This window comes from Pterocles gutturalis, unplaced genomic scaffold (genome assembly GCF_000699245.1).
Source record: "Pterocles gutturalis isolate BGI_N339 unplaced genomic scaffold, ASM69924v1 scaffold10573, whole genome shotgun sequence".
Taxonomy (NCBI): domain Eukaryota; kingdom Metazoa; phylum Chordata; class Aves; order Pterocliformes; family Pteroclidae; genus Pterocles; species Pterocles gutturalis.
In genome coordinates, this window is record NW_010125684.1 from 9,300 (window position 1) to 33,726 (window position 24,427).

The 24,427-nt window shown below is 43.9% G+C and overlaps 2 protein-coding genes across 2 annotated transcripts in view; both read left to right on the forward strand.

Annotated features, from left to right (window-relative positions):
* The first annotated feature begins 978 nt into the window (after positions 1–978).
* Positions 979–8,528, forward strand: LOC104465569 (urea transporter 2-like). The gene is made up of 8 exons (XM_010078666.1): positions 979–1,126; positions 1,852–2,041; positions 2,467–2,595; positions 3,740–3,932; positions 5,493–5,640; positions 6,251–6,385; positions 7,629–7,678; positions 8,295–8,528. The coding sequence occupies exons 1-8, from the start codon at positions 979–981 to the stop codon at positions 8,469–8,471; spliced, it is 1,170 nt and encodes a 389-aa protein (XP_010076968.1). The 3' UTR covers positions 8,472–8,528.
* A 9,861-nt stretch (positions 8,529–18,389) lies between these two features.
* LOC104465570 (sialic acid-binding Ig-like lectin 15) overlaps positions 18,390–24,427 on the forward strand; it is a gene marked incomplete at its 3' end in the record, with an annotated part of 10,567 nt that continues 4,529 nt past the window's right edge. Inside the window, exons 1-2 of the mRNA XM_010078667.1 lie at positions 18,390–18,444; positions 24,067–24,427. The exon at positions 24,067–24,427 is cut by the window's right edge and continues 8 nt beyond it. Coding sequence (XP_010076969.1) covers positions 18,390–18,444; positions 24,067–24,427 — 416 coding nt within the window. The remainder of the gene's footprint in view (positions 18,445–24,066) is intronic.

Below are 24,427 nucleotides of genomic sequence, written 5' to 3' on the forward strand. Positions count from 1 at the left end.
AATGTCCATTTATTATTTGTGCAAATATTTACTACCTCCTGAAATGTCATCATCAGCCTTAGCTTAAGTACTCAGCACCTGTATTTCCAAAGTACGAATTCTCTTCCCCAGCTGCCAAGAAGGCTTTTCCTGAAGTTGCAAGTGAGTCAAGGACTAACTCTAATAATTCCATGTTTGTGTCATCTAATTTAGACCATTAACTCACAACCTAAATTCTTTACTTCCTGCACAAGCTGTTACTCACCCGTGAGACCTGAAGCAGCTCTGGGTTTGTATTCATCCAACAACCTACCTGGTCTTGTGTTTTCTTTGTCTTGACAATTCCCAAGAATGAGTCCCTTCAGGAAATCAAGTACCCTCCAGGGAAAGGTTTGGCTGGTTTTTAATTTGCTGACTTAGTATTGAGAATTGGCCCTTAAACAAATTGTCTATTCAACATTGTTTCTAAAATCCAATGTTTACAGTCAGATGTCTGACCCACATGCCTGAATGAAGCTGTCTAGAGCTGTACGAGGTGCCAAAGGGTACTCCAGCAGCTCCTAATCCAAATGGCACGTCTCCCACAGGGGACCCAGTCTCTGCCAGCCTTGTGTGGATGTCCCAAGCATCTTATTTAAGCCTGAACACCTCTGTTTGGCCTATAACACTCCTGTACCTTATTTAAATCTTGATATACTAACTGCTACGTTTAATAGCAGTCTTTTCACTAGTCTCTGAGGGTTTCTCACTATGGGTCCCAATATGAGGTCACCTATCTTGTCTCGTGTTGAAGAGCAAAGGCCAGTGCAGACCATCTAACACCCTCCTGGGTGGCTGGCAGAGAGAAGGTGGCAACTAAGGCAGAATGGAAAGCAAGCACTTGAATTTGGCCTTTAATACCTTAAATCAGTGCAGGGATCAGTAAGAGGTGTTGTAATGAACTGTCTTTTTTTTTTTCCCCTCCCCCCTTGAATTTTACCAAAGGGTCAGAACTTCAACATGGAAAACAGTGTTGATGTCAAGATAGAAACCAAGGGGGAAAGAAAGCCAACAAAGCAGAATCCACTGAGCAAAGCTGGGAAGAAAATCTGCAAAGCCGTTGGGTATATCACTGGAGACATGAAGGAATTTGGAGCCTGGCTGAAAGGTAAAGCTCCTTCATCATGACTAATTAGGGGATTCCAAAGAAAAATTACATCAAAGCAGTAATAACTAACTTTTCAGTAACGTGATTCAAGTTGGGATAGTGCAGAAACTATCTCTGCCTTGATTTATTTCTGTTTTGTAGAAATATCAGCTTTGTGCAGAGATCCACATACTGCTTAAATCTTGAAGATGACTGAGATGACATTTACCTCCCAACATGCCATGTACAAAGTGAATTTAGTCCCACAGAACATAGCCCCGGATGGTTATTCTGTGCTCTGCCATTCTTCATAATGCTCCCTGTCCTTTCAGCTCAGCAGTTTCTGTCAAGCCTAATGCCACTGTGAAGTTAAATTACACATAGGTAGGTGTGTTTGGTCCCCATAATAAATCAGCAATGGGATACACACACGATTTGCCATCTGAGGCACAGAAGTCATAAATTAGCTGGTTCATGTGAAACCAGTCCAGGGTACTTTGTAACAGGGGACTCCGGCAACCACCACTGTTCATCTCAGCTTTCCAGTTGTAAGACTTCAGCACAGACCATAATAAATCTCAGTCAGGTTTTACAATCTTTTTGATTCATTGATTCAGTCATGCTGCCAAGTTCCTCTCCCAAAACTCTTCCTGAGTTTAAAAAAAACCCCTTCCTAAATCAGTATCATCTGCATATTTGGTTTTGATGGGTTTTTTTCAATTATAATTTAATTTGATCTCTTCCAGACAAACCTCTCATGATCCAGTTTATCGACTGGGTGCTGCGTGGGATATCGCAGGTGATGTTTGTCAACAACCCCCTCAGCGGGCTTATCGTGGTTGCTGGCTTCCTGGTGCAGAACCCATGGTGGACACTGACTGGCTGTTTAGGAACAGTCGTCTCCACTTTAACAGCACTTATTCTGGGTCAGGACAGGTGAGCCCATCCTTTTCCCCTTCAAAACCAGACACTCACTGCAGTGCTGATGTATGTGTTAAACAGATGACATGGTTGCCCAGAGAAGCTGTGGATGCCCCATCCCTGGAGGGGTTCCAGGCCAGGCTGGATGAGGCTTTGAGCAACCTGGGGTAGTGGGAGGGGGTGGGACTGGATGCTCTTGTAGGTCCTTTCCAACCCAAACCATTCTATAACTCTACGAAAAGCATGTATCTAGCCTTCACTGGTCATGTATCTGGTCTGGTAGGACCAGATCTTCCCACCAGCTGCACCTGGTGCAAAGGGACTTCGGATGTAATTGCAGAAGGGGTTGTTGTAGAGAAGACACAGGATTCAAGAATATGAATTGAAGGTCTTTCATCCATGTCTCTTGTTTAACTCGAGAGTTGTTTTCCTTCTCACAGATCAGCCATAGCAGCAGGCCTGTACGGCTATAATGGCGTCTTGGTGGGATTGCTCATGACTGTCTTCTCTGCTAAAGGAGACTACCACTGGTGGCTTCTACTGCCAATAACACTGATGTCCATGACGTGGTAAGTCGGATAGCTCCTCTGCTTCTTACTCAAGCCCCACTGTCCCCACACCGAGACCAAGCTGTTGTATTTCTATGCACTACGCAGACTGCTATGGAAAACAAGCACAACTGGCACGTATGTGCTACTAAATCTGTTTCATTAGTTGCACTTTTACACTCCAGTGTAATCCAGAAACAAACAAAATACCCACATATTCACCAACAAACCCAATGGGAAAAAGGAAAATCAGTGGCTGATCATGTGTAATCTAATGTCATAAATGTTAGCCCTATTGCTGTGATGAGTCAGTTCATTTTTGTTTCAAGAGGAACATTATTTTCACCATTATCTACCACTATCAACCACAAGTGTTTCATCTATTTAAGCTCCCATACAAAAATGGCATGAAAATTTACTTCAAAAATGTGATGAAAATTTACTTCTCCTGGAACAGAAGATCTTCAGTGGTCCCAGGCCATGATGGTTGATGCTAACTAAAACAAACAACTAATAATACTTTATTCATGTATATGACACTATAATCTGCTAGATATTTGGACTATAAAAGTTTTGAAAGCTGGTCTTTGGCCCCCAAATGTCTAGTTGGAGATTGCTAAAATCATGAAATTCATATAGCATTATACTCACTTTAATAAGCTTAACTTTGATGTCAGCCTTTACTTATGGTCCATAAGCTTGAACGAGGACACACAGCCACCTTCACAGTTCACTCAGATCTGGCATGAGTGTCCTAAATTCTGTCCACTTCAAGTGCTAAATAAATTTAAAAAAAAAAAAAAAAAAAAAAAATGCTGAGACTGAGCTGGGGAATAACTCCATTAAATCACTGATCTCCTTCGTGGTCACCAAGTTCATCATGTATCATATTGCATAAAACAACAGGAATCTATACACTGCTAACTGCCCCGGGAAGGGTAGGAAATTTACCTAGTAACCCTAGAATATCTCTGATATTATCAGAAAGATTGAGGAAATTAAACAGCTTTAAAAAAAAAAAAATAAGAAGAAGAAGAAGAAGAGTTAATTTCCTGCAGTTGTTTTTTTTTGTTGTTGTTGTTGTTGGTTTTTTTGTTCGGTTTTTCTTTTTTTTTTTTTTTTCCCTTGACAAGCTCCTAGGGAGACCATTTTCTTCTTCTTTCAGCCCTGTTTTCATCAGCGCTTTAGGCTCAATCCTCTGTAAGTGGGATCTGCCTGTTTTCAGCTTGCCTTTCAACTTGGCCTTGACCCTCTATCTGGCTGCATCAGGACCACACAACCTCTTCTTCCCTACAACTGTCATTCAGCCTGCAACAGCAACACCAAACATCACCTGGACGGATGCTGAAATGCCGATGGTAGGATGTCTTAAAAATAACAGCCATCCCCACTTACAAAGAAAACCCTGGCAGAATCATATTATCTTCCTCTATGTTACTGCATTACAGCCTGGCAAGACAAAATTGCATTTATAAGATAGCGATTATCAAAAATGTAGAGGTTTATGCTAGAAACTGACCTTTTTTGATAGCTTGAAAACGAGAATCTTTTCGGTATATTGCATTTGCAGCTGGATCTAAACTTATCTATTATCATCTTCAAAGTGTCTCCAGAATCTAATTACCCATTACTGTGCCTGTACTGACCATCACCCCATAGCTAAGGTTGTGCTGAGACTATCAGTTAAGCCCCAGGTAAATTTTAGTTTTCCACAGGGTGTTGTGTTTTTAAAAATTAATCTTTCTGATTAGAAATGAGCAAGCAGATATTACTACAGAATAATGGCTACAAACGTGAGTGCAGGCAAACATTCACATATTTTTAGTAAATACTCAAGTGGGACCTTTACAAAAAAGCATTTTATTCTCCTGCAGAGCAACATAAATAATGTAGATGTTAGAGTAACAGCTTTTCCCTAAAGCTCAGAGGATTATTTTGAGGGGTTCCCAGGGAGTGACTAAGAAAAAGAAGTTAATTGACACTAAACTTGACATTTCTCAAAGAACATTTACCATGGTGCATAATTTTATGGGCACCATAAATGGACTGTTCCACACTGAGGAAAAGTGTCTCAAAATGATCTCTAACTTTGGCTTTGTCCCACCAACCTAGCAACACTCATTCATGTTTCTAGTGAATCCCAAGGGAGTTTCAGGTATATAAGTAGATCAGGGATATCGTAGAATCATTGAATGGTTTGGGTTGGAAAGGACGTTAGAGACCATCAAGTTCCCACCCCCTGCCATGGGCAGGGACACCTCCCACCAGCCCAGGTTGCTCAAAGCCTCATCCAGCCTGGCCTTGAACCCCTCCAGGGATGGGGCATCCACAGCTTCTCTGGGCAACCTGGGCCACTGCCTCACCCCCCGCACAGGAAAACATTTCTTCCTAATATCTCATACCTAATGGCCTTTACCTGAGTAAAGTCTTGTAATTCTGGCCAAGCTGTTACTGGCCATGTCACCCTTGGATATGCCCACTCAGTGATGAATGTCTTCTGAAAAGGCACCATCTACCTGAGCACTAATCTCATTTCTAATTTCTAGATTCACTCTCATGGTCCATGACAGCACGCAAAAATGGCCAAGTCAGCAGCACGTGTCAAGCTGATGGGCAAACCCTTTCACAAAAGACATTTACCTTTGATATTAGAGCAAAAACCTGTCAGAGGAGTTCATGGCTAGGGAACAAGTCATGACTCATTTCCATTGAAGGGGAAACCCCGTGGAAATGCCCTGCTGTGTCCCGAGAGGTGTTCAAACTTTCCAATTGCAGTCCAGAAGGAAGGACTGCATGCACCAAATGCCAAAAATGAACCTGGCCAGGAAAAATAGGTTTAAAAAAAAAAAAAAAAGATAGGAAATGACAAAGCCGATAACAAATTACTTTTTTTTATTTTTTTTTTTAAACTCATGCAGCTCCTGCAATCCATTCCAGTCGGAGTGGGTCAGGTTTATGGCTGCGATAACCCCTGGACTGGAGGAATTTTCCTGATTGCTTCATTTATCTCTTCTCCGCTCATTTGTCTGCATGCAGCAATCGGATCAGCAGTGGGGATGCTGGCAGGTAAGGATTTGACTTGTGTCACAGATTTATATAAAGGCACGGAGAATAAAAGAGGAACCACAATGAGTGGAGCATTTACAGTCACAAATGTTTCTTCCATTGGAGAATGATGGCTTGAAAAAAAAAATATATATACACTTCTGTTTTAAGAATTCTTTTAATTGACTTCCCTGCTCCCTTCCCTTGTTTTACGATGGTGGAAATCTTCAGAAGAAAGAAGTATGGTTTTGTCTGAAATGAATTTTTATCATGAAATACTTCATTTCTAGTCATATTCTGATGGTTTTAGGAGCAGCTTAGTAAAAGCTGTAGCCATCAGTCTGAATGTGCAGGCCTCAGGGATGCATTTAGAGTTCACATGTATACTCATTCGCTCGTATATCTTCTGCTGGGATCACACGGCCAAATTCTGCTCAGCAACATCAGGGAAATTCTGCCACGACTTCATTAGATTAGAGTGGCTTTAGTCTTAGACTGTAGCAACACAACTACAAATAGGAACTCTGGGTATGTATGCAGGCTAGAGCCCTAAGAAGTTGAATTCATGACATTTCTCAGCTACTTTTATCTCTTTGGCCAAGGAATAACACATCTTTGACTTATTTTGCAGCGCTGAGCTTAGCAACGCCTTTTAGCAACATCTACTCTGGCTTGTGGGGCTACAACAGCTCCCTCTCATGCATTGCAATCGGGGGGATGTTCTACGCTTTCACCTGGCAGACGCATTTGCTGGCAATTGCCTGTGGTACGTACGCGATGGATTTCCACTACTCCCATGTTTCCTTTTGAAATGAGACGAGATGCATCTGTACATGGTGGCCTGAAGTTGGATGGCCACCTCTAGACAGGCAGATGGACTTAGGTGAGATTGATGAATGACTGAGCCACACATTGGGGCCATTTCCCTAATGTACCCTGACAAAATAAAAGCAGTGCTTTCACTTTCAGCCAAGAGTTGTGCTCAAAACAAGATGAGATCAGTGGACGCTGATAAAAAAAGTCTTTGAAATTAGATGCTTAGTTTTGAGGCATTAATTGTGTTTGTTCAACATTTCTGGATGAATCATATTGGTTTTTCCAATCATAGGTACCAGCTCAAATTCCTTCGTTGGAGAAGGACACATCTAAACTTTGAGAAAACTGGAGCTCAAGCACCTGTAGTTAGATAGCACAGTTTCTCTAGTCTATTGAAATGGATACCAAAGGCATGAGCTAGGCAACGTAGAATGACCAAATAATTATTTATAAGGCAATTCCATATGAAATGTCAATATCACAGTGAGCTGGGAGTGAAACTATTGCTCATTCAATGCTCATATAAAAAAGATTTAGCTTTGTATCTCATTGTGTGACATCCAGTGACAGGACAAGGGGCAATGGGTTCAACCTGGAACATAGGAGGTTCCACTTGAATATGAGAAAAAACTTCTTCATGGTGAGGGTGACAGAGCACTGGAACAGGCTGCCCAGAGAGGGTGTGGAGTCTCCTTCTCCGGAGACATTCAAAGCCCGCCTGGATGCGTTCCTGTGGGATCTGATCTAGGTGTTCCTGCTCCGGCAGGGGGATTGGACTAGATGATCTTTTGAGGTCCATTCCAATCTCTAACATTCTGTGATTCTGTGTGACCCACCTCCTGTCCCTAGAGGCAGGAGAAGTGGGGGTGGAGGGATTATTTGCCTGTTCAACCCCATCCATCAAGCTATATACTTTCTACATCAGTGCATTTTTTTTCCACAGTCACGGTTTTCATCACTCCAGTTCTTTTTTTTTGTTTGTTTGGTTGGGTTTTTTTTTGTTTTGTTTTGCCCTTTCCACGAGCTGCAGGTTGGAGGGGACACAGCACAAAGGAAAGAGCTTTAAGCGAGGGTTGTCCAGGCATGGTCATAAACATTGGGTGAATGACCCAAGGCAGTGTGAGTGATGTTTTTCCTTCCTGGTGTCCTCCATGAGCACTGAACTCACCAGGAATGATGTTTCTTTTTCACAGCGCTCTTCAGTGCCTACCTGGGAGCAATGGTGACCAACATGTTGTCAGTGGTAAGTAGTGTATTAGCTAAGGTCTTTTTTTTCCAAAGACAAATTTGAACACTGTATATTTTCCTGGCTTGGGATGCAAAACACCAAGACTCAGAGAACAAGTCAGACAAAGACAGAGCTGGCAGAGGGGACACAGTCTGCCCAAGGGATTGGTGTGGTTCTCACTGAACCGAGCCACTTACAATCATCACCATTTTTCATCCTTGAACTTCCACAGCTCAGCCCTAAACATCTCTGAGATAATTATACATCTATAATTTGCACCTGAAGCGATTGAGAAAAGGGCCCTCCACATGCGTAAACAAACCTCAAATTTGTTTTAATTGCTTTCTGGTATCTACTCCTGTCTCATCTCCATCCATGCCTGTCTCATCTCCATACAAGACCACTGCAGAAGCACAAAGAAAAGGCAGCCTTCTCACCCAAGCTGGTAGATGTTGCACGTTAATGAATAATGTCAAGATCTCATAAAGCAGAGACTCTATGCAAAACCAAGTCAAGACTTCCTCAAGAAAGCTTGTTCCAAGCTGCCTGGCTCTCAGTTTTGTTCAAGGGTTGGGGGATCAAACAGAAGAAAGACACATGGTAAACAGGTGGTTTGTATTTTTCTTTGCAGTTTGGGGTGCCATCAGGAACCTGGTCTTTTTGCTTGTCGGCGCTGACCTTCCTGTTAATAACCACAAACAACTCTGCCATCTACAAGCTGCCACTCTCCAAAGTCACCTATCCAGAAGCCAACCGAGCTTATTATCTGAAGATGAAGAAACATCAGAAGCCTTGCTGTGAGGTATAAAGACCCAAGCAGAGAGATCCTTTGCAGATTTTAAGGCACAAGCACAAGTTCCACCCCCCTAAAAAAAAAAAAAAAAAAAAAAAAAAGTTGTGTGCTACAAAGTCAAATGACAAAAAAAAAATCACCACCTTGTGAGCGGAGAGACTTTTTCCACTACATTTGTTGGTTTTATCCTGAGTAGGTAGGACTGTGCTGGACAGACATTTCCCAAGACCAGTCTGTAAGGATTTAAAAGCAAATATGCCTGAAAAGACACTTGAATTTTAAGCAGTGGGGAAACGACTTATAAATTGAAAAGAATTATCCGTTTGTGAAACCCAAGTCATGGCAATAAAGAGCAGAGCATCTCTCCCAGCATCTGACGGGACACCTAAATTAAGTGGCCAAAACCAGCTTACAACAGCATTAGGATACACCTTAGAGAGCTTCTTAGTAGCAGAGAAGTGGAATAAAGAGCACCCTTTGCTAAGTAGAAAATAGGTGTTGAAGAATTCTACCTGGAGGATCTCTCAAGATGGGTGGAGAGGGATGTGCATTAGCAGTAATCACAGACAAGATGGACACAAATAAATCAGGCAGCATTGCTAACACTTGCAAGACTTATGGTAAAAGTCACAATAATGGCAGGGAAGGAGTGTCTTCCAGCCCCAGCTTTTAGTTTGGACTAGGCTCTAACATTTAATGAAGAAAAAAAAAAAAAAAAGTTTCAGGCCAGTTGCAGAGAAAAGTATGTAAACTCAAGGCCAAGAAAGCAAATGCCATTGAAAATAATATTTTTCTAGATTTTTTAAATTTTCTAAATACTTCAACTTTGTCGTGGGTTAGCAAAGGAGAGAACAGCAGCAAAGTCGTTGCTGTCCCTTTCCTATGCAATAAAACAGCTCAATTCAGTCAGTGCACAAGTAGAACCAACCTGAGCTGATCTTCTTGACCCCTCTCCCCACACCGACCCCCTCAGCCCACAAATATCAAGTAGCAAAATGCTGCACTGTCCCAGCCAGCTGACGAATTTGCTGCTTTGATGTTTCCCCCTGCACTGTGATGGGAAGAGAACAGTTGAAGGACTGGTGGCCATAGCAGAGCTCTGCAGCAGACCACCCTTGTGCCACCTCTGCACAGGCTCCTGGGGTCTGCAGGTAGGTAAGGAGGAAGCTAACCTTGCACATAACACGCTAGGTACTCCGTATTTACTTATTTACTCCATATCTCACCGCAAAATACTCCGTATGCTCAGGTCCTTCAGTTGGCAATAGCCTATGTGGAGTAATGTCCTAAAATCAGAGTGGGTTGGGTTGAAATGGACCTTTAAAGGTCATCTTGTCCAATTCCCCTTGCCACAAGCAGGGACATCTTCAACTAGACCAGGCTGTTGGTCGTGAGATGAAAAGCAGTTCTTCTTGTGGCAAAAGAAATAAAAAGTAACCTGTGAATAGTGCTACTGCTGATTTTTGAGGTTGGGAGAAAAACACCGAGTCTTTATACGAACATGAGAAAGATTGGAGTGAAAAATATTTGGGATGAACTGCTGGCAGTATTTTCTGGTGAAGCATTAGGTTTTCAGATGTTTGACAGTATTTCTGTACGACTGATGGTCCAGAGAGCACTTGTAAAAATGTACCATTTCCTATGTCTTACCAGGTAAATACCTACATAATACCGTGCGGCACTAATTTTTAAAGCAAATATTCATACTTTTTTGAGTTTGGCATAAGTTTTCCTCTATTTATCATCACCAAGCTCTTCCAAAGACAGTTTCCCTCTTGAATAAATAGTTTAGGAGGTGTTGGAAAAGAAAATGATGAAATCAGTGTAAGGGGATATTTAGGAAACTTCTACATTCCACTCTTTGTACTTACGGCATTTTGCTGCATCAATAACTTATTAAACGTACAAGTGCAAAGTCTCCTGTACAGGAGGCAGGATCAGCCAAAGGATCCCTCCGCCTGGTGTTATTTCAGTTTGCTGTTGCTGAGCAACAGGGATATTTTGGCAGCACCGTAAAGAAACCATATGCACAGAAGAGAAAACCAACAAAAGATGAAGGCCATCTCTCAGCCATTAGAAAGAATTTGCATGTCATTCAGAATTAATTCTTTATTTTTACGCTATCCAGAGAATTCATTTTTCCCATCACCCCATGCAAAATAACAGTTATTCGGTAATTTGTCATGGATATCAGTCAGAATATTGTCGCATCATGGTTCATAAAGCAGTCATTGTTAACAGGACTAATTTGTCTTATTATTGAAACTGTACTCTTTTTTTTTTTTCTTTACATCAAATAAACACTGTTCAACTAAGAAATTTTTTTCAATTGCCTTCTTGCTTTTGGCACACAGGTGATATCAGATTCATAAAAAACATTTATACTGGGCAGGAGTTTTGGAGTTCTTTCCTAGACTACTTCTCTCCCAGTGCTAGGATCATGTATTAAAAAGAGAAGTCGCTGCGTTTAACATTTCTAAAATAAAAAAATAAAAAATAAAATAAAAAAGACAACTTAAGACAAGAAATCATGGGATGCTGAGCAAGGACCAGCAGATTTCTATCAGCAGAGCCCACTCCTCTCCCTTCCCAAAGCAGACACCACTAGTGGTACCAAGATGTGGTCTACAGCCCACATTTCCCCTTCCCCAAAGCAAATCAGTATCTGGGCAAGTGCACAAGAGGCCAATATTTAGCTGTGCAGAAAATATGCTACTCCCTCGGTGATGCTGAACTGGGAGAAAGAGACTTTCAGCCCAGGTTACCCAAGGACCAGATGCAAGAGTTGGTTGTGGCAGCAGGACCAAAAGCAAGAGCTATGAGTGCAGCACACCAGCATTTTAGATGCTCAAATTCGGGGATGTGCAACAACACAATATCATTTATCTGATCCTCCAGGACTGTTGCGGGTTTTGTTTGGTTTTACCAAAGCAAAACCAACGCCAATGACTTGAGACCCTCACTCTGCTGACTCTCAAAGGTAGACCAGGGTAGTTTTCCCACACATGAAAACGTCTAAGCAGGAGTTGGAAGCCTTAGTATTTCACAGAACCGGAATAGACTTGGGCTTAGGTCCCCAAAGGCTACATTCATACTGGTAAATGAAAAGGATCGGGTGCTGGCACCCAGGCACCCACCCTGCTAGACTGAGCTGCAGCACAGTCCCAGCCATTGTCAACCACCATCCCCCCAGACCCAGATCAGCAAGCAGCGTGGAACTCTCTTGGCTCCTCAGCACTTCCCACACCACCTAATATTTAAATATGTTTCACTTGCAAAGGGGCTTTGAAGGTTAAAATTACCTACCATGAGGTTGAGCCCTCCTGATTTCCTGGGGTAAAAAGAGGAACAGAAATAAAGAGGGAGAGGGAACACGAGTAACTCTGCAACTGGGTGGTTCCAGGCATCACCCAAGGGTATCGCTGAAGGATGCACCGAGAACCAGCAAAAGGGAGACTGAAAGGGCAAACGTGACATACGAGCTCATGTGCCACAAAAAGAGCCTCAGGGAGTGGGGCAACAATATCCAGTCTGAGGTGGGATGAAATCCTGCCCACAATACCAGTATTCCAAGCTGACCTAGGGAGCTTGAAATACAGAGCACATAGAATCAACGGAATCACAGAATGGTTTGGGTTGGAAGGGACTTTAAAGATCATCGAGTTCCACCCCCCTGCCATGGGCAGGGACACCTCCCACCAGCCCAGGCTGCTCAAAGCCTCATCCAGCCTGGTCTTGAACATCTCCCACAGCCATGAGAAGGATTTCCCACAACAAATTCAAACGCTTAGAAGCGAGCAACAAAATTGGTCTTGCAATCAAGCAGAAGGACCTGTGGGAGAAAACGTGGCTTGGGTGCACTTGCAACATCAGAGCACTTGCTTCCCCTTTTCGGCCCACTGAGGTCGATGAGATTATTTTTGTGGGTGGAATAAAACTGCATGTGCACATGACTGCAAAATTGAGAGTTCAAATGCAAACACCTTCTATGAAAATCTGCAATTTCCTTTCTTTTGCCTCCCATGAAAATATATAGATTAGCAAATGGATGGGAACCATGGGCTTAAAAAACTGACAAACTACAAATCCCCTCACTTCAGATTAAACATTCTTGTATCAGTCATCAGTTTAATTGGATAAGGTTGGGATCAGTGGGAGGTTAAGGATCAGATTTGGTAACTAGTATAATTAAAGAAATAATACCAGGAAAAGTGTGTCCCTGTCATGGCACACGGAGAAGGAAAAGAAGGAATTTTTTCAACCAGAAAACAGTCCCAGTGCCTGAGCCATCAAGGAGCTATAAAACACACCGTAGTATATGTATATAGTTTTGGAGGGAGAGGCTGTGATACTCTAAGAAATCTCAATCAGCAACTGCAGACTCCATTGCTGCACAAAGGATTTGCTGCAGATGAAAGCACTGCTCATAGTACTGCATGGTACTGACTATGCTCTCCTACCACATAGGCATACCAAAGTGTAGGACAACCCAACAGTGTCATTTTCAACTTTATAGAAAATCTTTTGATGGTCCCCTAGCAATAGATTTTTTTATTATTATTTTAAAACAAATTAAATTAAGGGAATTAAGGGCCACATCTCTATCTTTGAACTTTCTTTTCTATTGAAGAGGCCATTCTAATAATCTCACGCTACCTTCCCTTTCCATACTCACTGCTTATGAGACACAGAAAGAGCAAGCGATTTAAAGAGAAAACAAAGCTTGAAAACAGCTTCTAAGAAACATAGAGGGAAGTTACAAAATGATGTGAATAGAAGAAGATAGTAGATTTAGAGGAGATATTAGGAAGAAATGTTTTCCTGTGAGGGTGTTGAGGCAGTGGCCCAGGTTGCCCGGAGAAGCTGTGGATGCCCCATCCCTGGAGGGGTTCAAGGCCAGGCTGGATGAGGCTTTGAGCAACCTGGGCTGGTGGGAGGTGTCCCTGCCCATGGCAGGGGGTTTGAACTCGATGATCTTTAAAGTCCCTTCCAACCCAAACCATTCTGTGATTCTCTGACTTTGTACTGAACACCCTGCATAAGAACCCAACATATGTGCCTCTGACTACACACTTACCAGGCAAACCTTAGGTGTTTTTCTTTCTCATCTCTAAAAGGAAAACATATCAAAGTCTTTTTCAACTTGCCTTGCCTGTCATTACCCTTTAGATTTCTCTGTGGTCAGGCAAGGCTTGAATCCTGCTGTGCTCTGCATGATAACAGTGCCCAGCACTCCCAACACCCACGTTCCTGCCACAGCTGTGTCCATCTATACGTGTCCATCTGTCGGTGTCCACCAGCAGGACTCTCATTGGAGTTCACTCAACCCTCGCTGCCCTCTGCAGCTTGGTGGAAAGTACATACCATCCATTTCTCTCCTAAAACACCCAAAGGCACAGGATTTTGTCTCTGTGGGGTGGAGAATGACAACATACCATTTGATCACGCTTCATCCATATGATACAGAAGACACCCTTTGGTTACACTGGTTGAACTGGAAAACATGAAACAAAAAATTGATTGAGGAAAGAGAGTATGCATGCAACAGTGCATCAGACAGACCAGTCCATCCAAAACATAGAGGGGATTTTACATAACGGAGCATGAGATTACATTTAGCCAAAACATGAGTGATGCAGCTTTGGGATGAATTTGCCACGTTACTATTTTTTATTTTACTAAGCCAAAGCTGAAGGCTGATACATTAGTTTTGAAAGAACAAATGCCCACTAACATACCAAATGATAGATGTTGTGAACTGAAAGTCGTGCTGGGGATTAAGAGCGGAACAGCAGGAAAAGAGCAGGAAAGGAGATCTATCTTTATCCCAGAGACGTTTGCAGATGTGCTGAGAAGAAGTGGAGGTGTATCACAGAAATAAATTACACCAAAGGTGCTTAATAAATAGTCCTAGTTGGATTGAGATATCTAGACTTTCTTCTCTGAATAAGAGAAGCTTTTTTTTTTTTTAATACAAAAATGTTTACTGTTTTATAATTTGCCTGCAATGAAAATTCCAGAAGAAAACCTTTCCCCTGGCTGATATCTCCTGTAAGCAGAAGTTGTCTCTCATCTTCAACACACGTAACTCCATCCTAAACTCTGCTGGGACCTTGTGAAACATTCTCACCAAGTCAGACCACTCATCAGGTCCTTTCCAGTGTAGCTGAAAGTCACAGCTGTAAGCATTTTGCTGCCTCCCAGGGTGGCAATTCTGCAAAAAAACCACCAGACTCGTGTAGACCAACCAGGCAAAACCAGTGCCACGCTTCCAGCTAGAGCACATGGCAGGCCAAGGACTTTTCTAGTCTACGATAGCAGAGGAGGAATGTCAGCAAGGACTGGAAAGGCACATTGTCCTTACAACAATCCTTACCCCAGAGAAGGCCACTAACCTGCATGTTGCAGATTTACGTAATCAAGCTACGGAGGTAACAGAGGCCACATTTGCGATGGGACCGATAATCACGCCGGTGAGTTTTTGCACACGTTTGTTCCATTGTCCTTTCAAAGAATGACGGCTATTTGTTAAGACTTGCAGAAACCCGTGCTTTCAGATGAAAGAAATGTGCCCAAACAGCTCTGACTCCAGACCATGTGGAGTTGTTCATGTGCTCCTCAAATACACGCAGCCAGATTTCTCCTGATCGTGGGAGAGGTGACCACATACCAGTGCTGGAGAAGAAAGTTGCTTTCAGACATGTCATGAAGCCAGTCAGGATTTAAGTTCTTCTGGGAACCCATCCAGAAACATTCAAGGGATAACTGAGAATCATTTATACACTCAGAGAAAAAGGGCCAAAGTCCTGATTATTCAAAATAATCAAGCCCGACAGCCAAATGAGTGATTGCACCTCAGAGGATGCACGTGTCTGTTCTTCCTTCCCTTGCTAAATCATGGACTAACCTTTCTACAACATGATTATCCTTTTGCCTACAAGGACTTGACTCTGTTTCCCCAACACGGGCTACACCAAAACCTCTCCTAGGACACAGCCACGTGAACTCTATTCCTTGCAAGCCTACCTGTGGATGGTTTTCATCACCCAGTTCCCTAACAGAAATAAAAACATCCTTTCCCTTCTTACTACTGGAAACTACAACACAGGCAATCTAGGGTCACATACTTTTAACTCTTTAGGTAGTTGAAGACAAGGCACACTGATTTTCAAACACACCAAGACAAACTTCACACCCAACCCAACGGATAGTGGAAACCCCAGGAAGAGTTTGCCTCCAGGGACTGCAGAGCCTCTCTGGTTAACTTGGCTAAGGTCTCTGAAGACGTCATGCAAGAAGCAGGGATTTGTGAGAAACCCACCTGTCCCGCCTGCCAGGAAGTGCCGTAACTGCTCGCTCCATTCATCCCATCCACTCCTAACCAGCACGTTCCCCTCTCCACCTGCTTTACCTGATTCCCAGCTTTAGACTACCAGTATTTTATTCACCCTGCAGCATGACCAAATATCATCTCACTGATGCCCTGGCTCCATCCTACTGTGGGACTATGTGGGACCAAGGGACCATGACCAAAGGTCACAATCCATAAAGAGGGTTCAAGACTGGAGTGGAGAGAAATGGTTGTATAGAAGTGGCCAACTCATGGAAGAGCCAGCTTCTCGTCATCACCCATACTCTGCTGTTCTCCACCACTGTAGCATCGTCTTTGCCTGACCCCAAGCTGCGCATCTCTTCTTCACCCCACTTTCCAACCATACTTCCTCAGCTTCCCTCACTTTGCCACCTCGGTATCAAGCTGCTTCCCTCCTCCAGTGCAACTTCATTTTCTAATCTTGCCTGGACAGGAACCCTGAGCTTTCAGCAAGGTCCTGCTGGTGAGTCAACAGCCTCTTGCACAGACGGTTGTGAGCAGGGTGCATTAAGTGATGTAAATTGATCTATTGTTCACTTCAGCCCCGCGTGTGGTGAGAATTGATAAGAACAATGCACTCCCCATAACACTTCTCCTCCACGTTATCAGCCTCTGATCTTAATCCCAGGAGTCAATGTCATCATCCATCACTGTTAAAGAGCGCAAGCTCTCCTAGGCAGGGACCTTATCTCAGTTGGTATCTAAAGGGCCGTATGAGGTTATGGCAATAGTACAATTAAGAAAAGGTTACATTGGCCTGAAAGTGTTAGCACTGGCTCTTTGGGAACGTTCTATGTTATCAGAGACCAGAGGAAACAAAAGTAAATGCTACAAATCACATGCCTCCTCCTGGCACTTCCATCACTGGGACCTTCTGACCCAGCAGATCCCAGTACCAACAAGACAGGAAGAGAAACTGCCGGCTTTGGGTACCTACCAACACAGACACGCACAAGCATTGTGGTTTGAAGGCAGGACTGAGCATGCTGGAGGTGTACTCAAAACAGTTTGCCATTTACTGTCACTAAATCATAGAATCATAGAATCATTAAGGTTGGAAAAGACCTCAATGATCATCAAGTCCAACCGTCAACCCACACTAATGTTCCATTTACTACCAGAAATGTTTCCTGAGGTGAAGGTAAAGAGTAAACACAAAAGCAGTAATACTTTATCAGCATATCCTATTCAGTTCTGTTGCCTGCATTGACCAAAATATCATGCCCATTGAGCAAACTGAACTTTAGAAGAGCCCCATATAAGATCAAACAGCAACACAATCCCATCCCCTGTCTTCTGGAGAACTCCAGCCATAGAACAAAAATTATTCCTTCTCTTGGCTCTTCCATGGGCAGGCCACTCCATCACAGGAAGGAAAGTTCATCGTCATCTTCATCTCACTTCATCTCACCTAATTTCTGTCCCAGCTAGACAAGGAGCTGATCTTGCACTGACAGGCTCTGCCAAGAATTCAAGTAAAGGTCTCCTCTTTCAATAGTACCTACACTGCCTGCCCTTCATACAGGTTATGAGCTACCTACAAAAATTATTTGCAGTGCTCCCCTTAAAGGCAAAAAGTGTCTACAATGCCCTTAAAACACACTTCCCTCTGCCTATGACCCAGCTGCAGATTTAACAGCAGTGTAGACAATCCTTGGACAATCAGGTCAAGGCTGTCAAAGAATATTGCCTCTGAACACTGTTCATTAGAAAGAACGATCACTCAGCCTTGACTTATTACGTTGCCAGCTTGGCTTCACGTCTACAACTCAGCTTTCCTCCCAGCTTGCCCAGTGGCTGGGAAGGGGCTGAGGGGCTGTACCTTCCCTCAACTCCTTCCTACCACATATGGTATTTCAGTACCTAGGTCAAATCAAAGGGCTGGCTAAAACTTTCTGTTGCTATTATTAAGCAAGTACACTAATACCCCTTGGGAGTCAAAGGTCTCTTAGGGTTGGCATTCTCAATGGCCACATCAGGCACTTCGGGGCATGATGAAATCAGGTGTATCTACACTGCTGGTTAAGCCTGGGACCAAGCTCAGTGCTAAGATGAGACAGCCCCACTGTAAACTCAGCAAGCCTACAAAAAAAAGTTGCCTTATCTTGAGCCCTAGTGCTTCCTGGAGAAGGTGGCCATCAGCATTATCATGGCCCCAGGCTCATTCTCACAATGGTTTTGACCCATCTACCTTGGTACAGGCAACGCTGAGCATACCACGTCCCAAACCTGGTTCTTCCTGGTCATAGCAGAGGCTTTGTACAGGCAGCAGAAACACACAGGTCTGGGACACCAGACCTCTTTCTTCATTGCGATACATGGACACGACTGCAGAAGTCAACAGACAACAAGTTACTAGAGAGACGCATCCTATTTCTTATTCCATCCCTGATGCTCTGCCCATGATCAGATCCAAGCTGTTTTCCATACAGTAATTGCCCACTGGGCAAAACGTACTCAAATACACATCTAACTTTCTTTAGCTGATGTTCACCAGAGACAACAAGGGCTCACCAGCACCCTTGTTGCTGCTCCATCAATTCGCCACTGCAGCTTTCGTGATGGAACAGCCCAAGACCTTGCAGCCATGGTATGGCAGGCAGGAGAGTTTCCCAGGTAAGGAGCATTTGTAAGGGGCTAAGAGAACACCACAAGTGGTCAACCCAACCTGTAGACATCCAAATTGAATCATCAGGAGCTTGACAACAGTGGTGACCATGCTCTGTAGCGGCACTCAATGCCAGGAAGCAGGATCAGTGTCGCCTACAAGGAATGGTGTGTGGCTTTGACACCCTCCAGCCCTCCCACCCCTTCTACTTTCATTGCGCTGTAGCTATACTTGCTGATTTTATTCTTTTTTTTTCAGTGAGGATGAACTCGTCACACGGGGAAATCGGCAGCTCGTAGCAGCTCAGCACGGCTCAGCTTTCTCCTGCTCAGCCGGCAGAGACCAGAGGGAGGGAAAACTCCTCTGGTGTCCTGGATTTACCTCCCAGCTCCTTCACAGACCCAGTCCGTCCAGGGAAGAGTGTCAGATTTGACAAAACACAAGGCTTTTGTGTTGAACGTGTGCAGATTGGCACACTTGAAGGAGTAGGGGCAGGACTTACACATGCTGCTGAAGTAATGGAAGCAGAAAACTTTGAAGCTGGAATTAAGACCCCAAGGGAAGGAAGCTCCACTCTGGTCCTTAAATAAGCAGGTGCATTATCAGCACAGGTACAGCCACCCAGAAACGCTGATTGTGGAGGTCCTCAGTGACGAACGTGGGACCCAGGAGGCATGAGCTCTACCATGCCCATCTCCAACTACGTGTTGCAACCTGTGTGCACATCACCACCCCTCAGGACCAGACGGATGCTCAGACCATGGCAGTTTAACACAGCGGTCGGTGGAGAAGCCCACAGGGTGGTATGGAGCAGCTTCTGATGAGTCCAAAGGGCTCAAATAACAAGGTGAAAAGGAGCTGGGAAATGCTGTGGGTCCAGTAAAACATTTGCATTAGCAACATAGAGCCACTGGTCACCTTAATCAGTTTATTTCCACATCATCCTCTCCCTTCTGCGCTTTCTCCATCAGAATTGCAACCTATATGGTCTGGCATATAATTCCTTACAGTGCCACCAAGTCTCACCTTTCCCAGGACCAACACCTGGACCCAGGGAAGCCAAAAGAGGCAAAGTCCAGGGAGCAAAGGCTGATGTTGGCCTTCAAAACCCCAGGGCTGCTATTCACAGGACCAGACACAGTCATGAAGGCAACAAGGACATGAGATACTTCCCCTCATATGCCAAAGACCACACCATCCACTGGCCATACCATCAGCAGGACAGGCATAACACTTCCCATCCTTGTCTGAAAATGTGCCACTGGTCAACATTACACTGGTACTTGTATTTACACGTTCCTTTAGTTTTTATTTACAGGTTCTTTTTATTTAAATGGGTTCACGCACGGGTTCCAAATTTGTGGGAAAACCCACAAATTTCATTGTTTTCCCTTTCTCCAGTTTCCATGTATTTTCAAAGCACAACAAAGCACCAGAAACTGGCATGTCTCTGCAACTGGAGCTGCAATCATTGCTTCTGTACAAGAACTAAGGGAAGGTATTAGTAAAGTAGCATAACAATCGCTGTCATTACCTACAGCCCTTAAAAGAGATTTACTGGGAAGAAAAACAGAATTTGATGAATATGGAAGGCATCCTGGTTTTGGTGTTGGACCAGAAACAGCTCTCCTTACAGAAATCTCAGATATTATTGAAGCACAGAACTGGGAAAAAAGGTCACAGATAGAGTTTGTGGATCATATAGCCACGGATGGTTTTGTTCACAAAATTGTTTTGGCTGATTTCAAATACTTCACATTTTCAGCTATATATTTTCAACTCTGCATTTTCAAACATTAAAATGCTTCTTTGAAATAGCCATCTCCTAGTCTGAAAATAAAATCCGTTTAGAGATACAACCTGAAGGATTCATACTTCCACACTGATTTACCACATATTTGTCTAGGAGATGCTGGAGTAAAACATTAGAGAAGGAGTTCATACTAACTATTAACTGCAACTATTTTTTACCTTGACCATTTTTTAATAGCTATTAAGGACAGTTTGCAAAGTAGTCAGAGCACTGGGTGCTGATCCTCCTGCTCCAGGAGGACATGCATAGGGACTGAGCAGGGCTCTTTGTCATTTGTTGAAATAATACCCCACTCTGCTGAGTAGCAACAGGTCCAAGCCACTGTAAATAATAGCTAGGTACTCTCAGAGCCTCCTCCAAAAAGTCTGGGAAAACAGAAACCCCCCCCCCCCTTCACAGACACTCTTAACTTTAACCAGAGCAAAGAAAGGGTTCAGAAAGCAGTGAACACACCTAATGTTACTAAATTTCCTTCTTCGGGAGCTATTGAACAGTAAGCTAAGAAGAGTTTAAGGAGAAGAGGTGAGGAGCAAATGGGTGCCCCGACACTGCTGGCCAAGGAAAGCCCCTGGCTCTTGGCTCAGCAGAATTGGCAGCACTGACTCAGCAGCAGCATCTTACCCTGGGTCTGGGAGCCCTCCAGTGGCTGCGCACCCATCGCTGCTGACAACAGGAATCATTTGGGTGCTGCTGCCCCGCCCCCAACCAGAAGAGAGGCAGTGGGACCCTACTGTAGCTGCCAAGATGAGAGGAGAGAAAAGTTGGGGTTCATCTTATTTCTCAGGTTAACAACAAGGAGGAGAATCATGGAATCACAGAATGGTTTGGGTTGGATAGGACCTCAAAGATCATCAAGTTCCAACCCCCTGCCATGGTCAGGGACACCTCCCACTAGCCCAGGTTGCTCAAAGCCTCATCCAGCCTGGCCTTGAACAACCCCCCCGGGGATGGGGCATCCACAGCTTCTCTGGGCAACCTGGGCCACTGCCTCACCACCCTCACAGGAAAAAATTTCTCCTAATATCAAGTCGAAATCTTCCCTCTTCCAGTTTAAATCCATTACCCTTCATCCTGTCACTATATGCCCTTGTAAAAAGAAGGAATAGCAATTCGTCAGGGTGGTGGACAGAGCAGGGTACCAGGGGACTCCAGAGCACTCTTCCACCGCTGCACCTTGGCACAAGTGTTCAGATGGTTTTGAAAAAAGAGAGAGGGTTTTTTCACACCTGGGGATGACAACAACCAGTGAGTACAAGGGGTAAAACAGTTGTTTTGCAGGCTCCAGGTGCAGGAGGATGAACTACACCAAGCCAGGAGAGCAAGGGTCTCACCTGCCACCTCCTTAGGCAGGTTGCAAGGACTTCCTCCAGATGGGTGAGTTGGTAGCACTGGAAAGCCAGCCCCTCTTGCACCTTCCCACACATGGACCAGGTGTTTCTCACCCTAATCTGCAGTCCCCTTCCTTTAGATGGAAAATGGTAATACCCTGATTCCCTCGGTTGGATTTCTTCACATGACTGACCACAAAACTATTAATATCTGAAGCCAGAGCTGGTTCAGCTGGACGACTCATTCCCTCCAAGGAGAGGAAAACCACAACTTCTTCCATCCCTGGAAAAAAAAAAAAATGTTTTGTGACTGCATGACTGGCAGCTCAGATGTAGTAGAGACAGTTCTGGTTTGCAGATAGACCTCCGTGGAGAGCATCAACCAGCATGAGAGAGTTCGGTGTGTTTCTTCTGTGCCTCCTTCGCATCTCCAGGAAGGGTGAGTTCCGAGCTCGCAACAAATTCCTGTCTGAGCAGGGCTTTTCTTCTCACTCTAGCCAAAGTGCCAGGGGAATTGCCTGGGACAATAAACCCTCCAAGAACTGCACCATCCATCGTATTGCTTAAAAGCACCGTGAAATTCCAGGTGCATGTGGGAAAATGGGAAAAAACTCAAAAGCTTGATTCTGCAACTGTCAGAAGTCTTTGGTTTGGTGGTTTTTGCCTTTTTTTTTTTCTTTCTTTTTTAACTCAAGCAGGGTGTTCTTCATCTAACTTTTCCCCTGAATTGTCAGTTGGATGCAGCATGACCATCATCACCCGAAAGTGTTGTTTCACGTTCCTAAGAGTTATTATGCAACAGACACAATTTATTCCAGCTCCACTGAGCACCGAAGCTCACGTTTAACTTCAGGAATGCACTTAAGTTCCATTAAAGTTAATGAGATTTGCTTAGATATATTGTCAAATAGTGTTTGCTAGAGCAAGGCTCACGTCTGTGGTGGTCTCCAGCTCTTGTTACTGTCTTCGTGACCCTTCCATTAACAATGAGCAGGAACAAACAGAGGCTGGATATTAGCAGGAGGAAGCCATGGAAGACCTACCACGCTGAAGCTTTAAGGTTCAGGTTAAATTATACAGAAGATACTGACAACTCCTTCCACTCATAAACTGAGAAAAATGTGTTTCCATAAAAATGGGTGAAGCTGGGAACAGCAGAAGCACTTATTTTTAACATTATTTCTCGTGTGGAAGGCAAGGGCATGTTTATATGCTAAAAATAACTTTCTTTGCTTAAGATTTAAAAAAACATGCAAGCCAAAAGGTGGCAGAAAAAAGTCATGTATTCAAAAGCACATGATCTGCAGTTCTCCAAAAGTAAGGAGTTACAGTGACATGCTGTAAAATAAATAAAATAACATGATACAAACTAGAAAGCAATAGCATTTTCTGTTTTCACTGCCAGGTCTTTGTGCTCCAAGTCCTTCATGGAGCCTTGTATATTAGATTACCTAGGCTGCAAAAGGTTCTTGTATCATTATAATGACAAGGCAGCCCAAGTCCAGATCTCAGTGATCAAAATACCGGCTTAGCCCTGATTCCAGATAAATAACCTAATGACAGAGAACCGGTCCTTTGTTGGCCTTTGTCCATTGTGCAGCACACAACAGATTAATACGAGCTGCACCGGCACCAAGGCATTTGTCAAATATTACAGAGAACAGATACATGAACAAGCAAAAAATCTTATCGTAGAGTTTACGTGAGTAACCCAAAAGCTGAATGCCCACAGACCACAGTGAAGTCAGCCAGACCAGGGATGGATGGCCATTACTGACATTTCTCATAGTTATCCTCAGCTACTGAGGGGAAAGCTCCTGATTTAATGAAGCCATCAAGTGAGTTTTATGAGACAGGAACATCGCTACAGACATTCCTGAAGCCACAGTCTGCTGCTCCAGCTGTTGCAATCAGCAAGACAGTACATAGATACACATATCTATATGGAAATTGCTGCCTAGAGGTGCTGTTTATTGATGCTGTTGATTCCTGGGGAAGCGAAACAGATGAGACCTTGAGTTTTCCTGACATACTTCAGAGCTAGGAGTGCACGTGTGCATGCACTTAAACGCAGGGACTGCACTTCAGTGCCTAAAGCCACTAGAATACATGCAAATTTATTTTTTTTTTAAGAAAAAATAAGTTTGCTCCTCAAAGCACATAAATCTCTGTTAACTGCAAAAGACTGTGTTAAACAACCTGAGATGCTATTGTTCGCTTGACAAACAAAAGGTCTGCTGAGGAATGAAATCACTTGCAACACGAACAAGCTGGTCTCCTTGGCTCTGCTGCAGAGTGGTACCAAATCCAGCCACAGCTGTGCAATCATCTGCAAGTCCTCAGCAAGAATGCCAACCAGCACAGGGCCCACCTTGGGGAACAGAGCATCCAATTTCTGAGCAACCACAGAGCAGATGTAGGAAGGATGCCCAATTTCCCTCTTCCCTTAAACACTCTAGATAAATCAGATCATCCCTTTTCACTTCTAGGTGTGCACTCCAATGGCTGGTCCGTTCATGTCCCGTCTGATGTTACCGGTGAACTTGGGAAGATGGTTATCCTGCCCTGTACTTTCACACATCCCTACAAGACGTTTGACCGGACCCTCACTGCCATTTGGAGGATCAAGGAACCTTACAACGGCACAGTAGTTTTCAAATGTGTAAGTCAGAGCACCAGCGAGCTCTGTAAGACTGCCATCAGCTACAAAAACAAATACAAACTGCTGGGTAACCCCCGGCACAAGGACCTTTCCATCAGGATTGACAATCTGACCTGGAGCGACAGCGAAAGATACTTCTGCCGGGTGGAGCTGGCTGGAGATATCCACGACAAGTATGAAAGCAGGAA

Excerpts from the sequence above, each read along its gene's own strand:
- LOC104465569 (XM_010078666.1), top strand. The coding sequence starts at position 979 with ATGGAAAACAGTGTTGATGTCAAGATAGAAACCAAGGGGGAAAGAAAG. Across the intron at positions 1,127-1,851 it reads ATTTGGAGCCTGGCTGAAAG|ACAAACCTCTCATGATCCAG; the intron begins GTAAAGCTCCTT and ends GATCTCTTCCAG. Across the intron at positions 6,386-7,628 it reads TTTGCTGGCAATTGCCTGTG|CGCTCTTCAGTGCCTACCTG; the intron begins GTACGTACGCGA and ends TCTTTTTCACAG.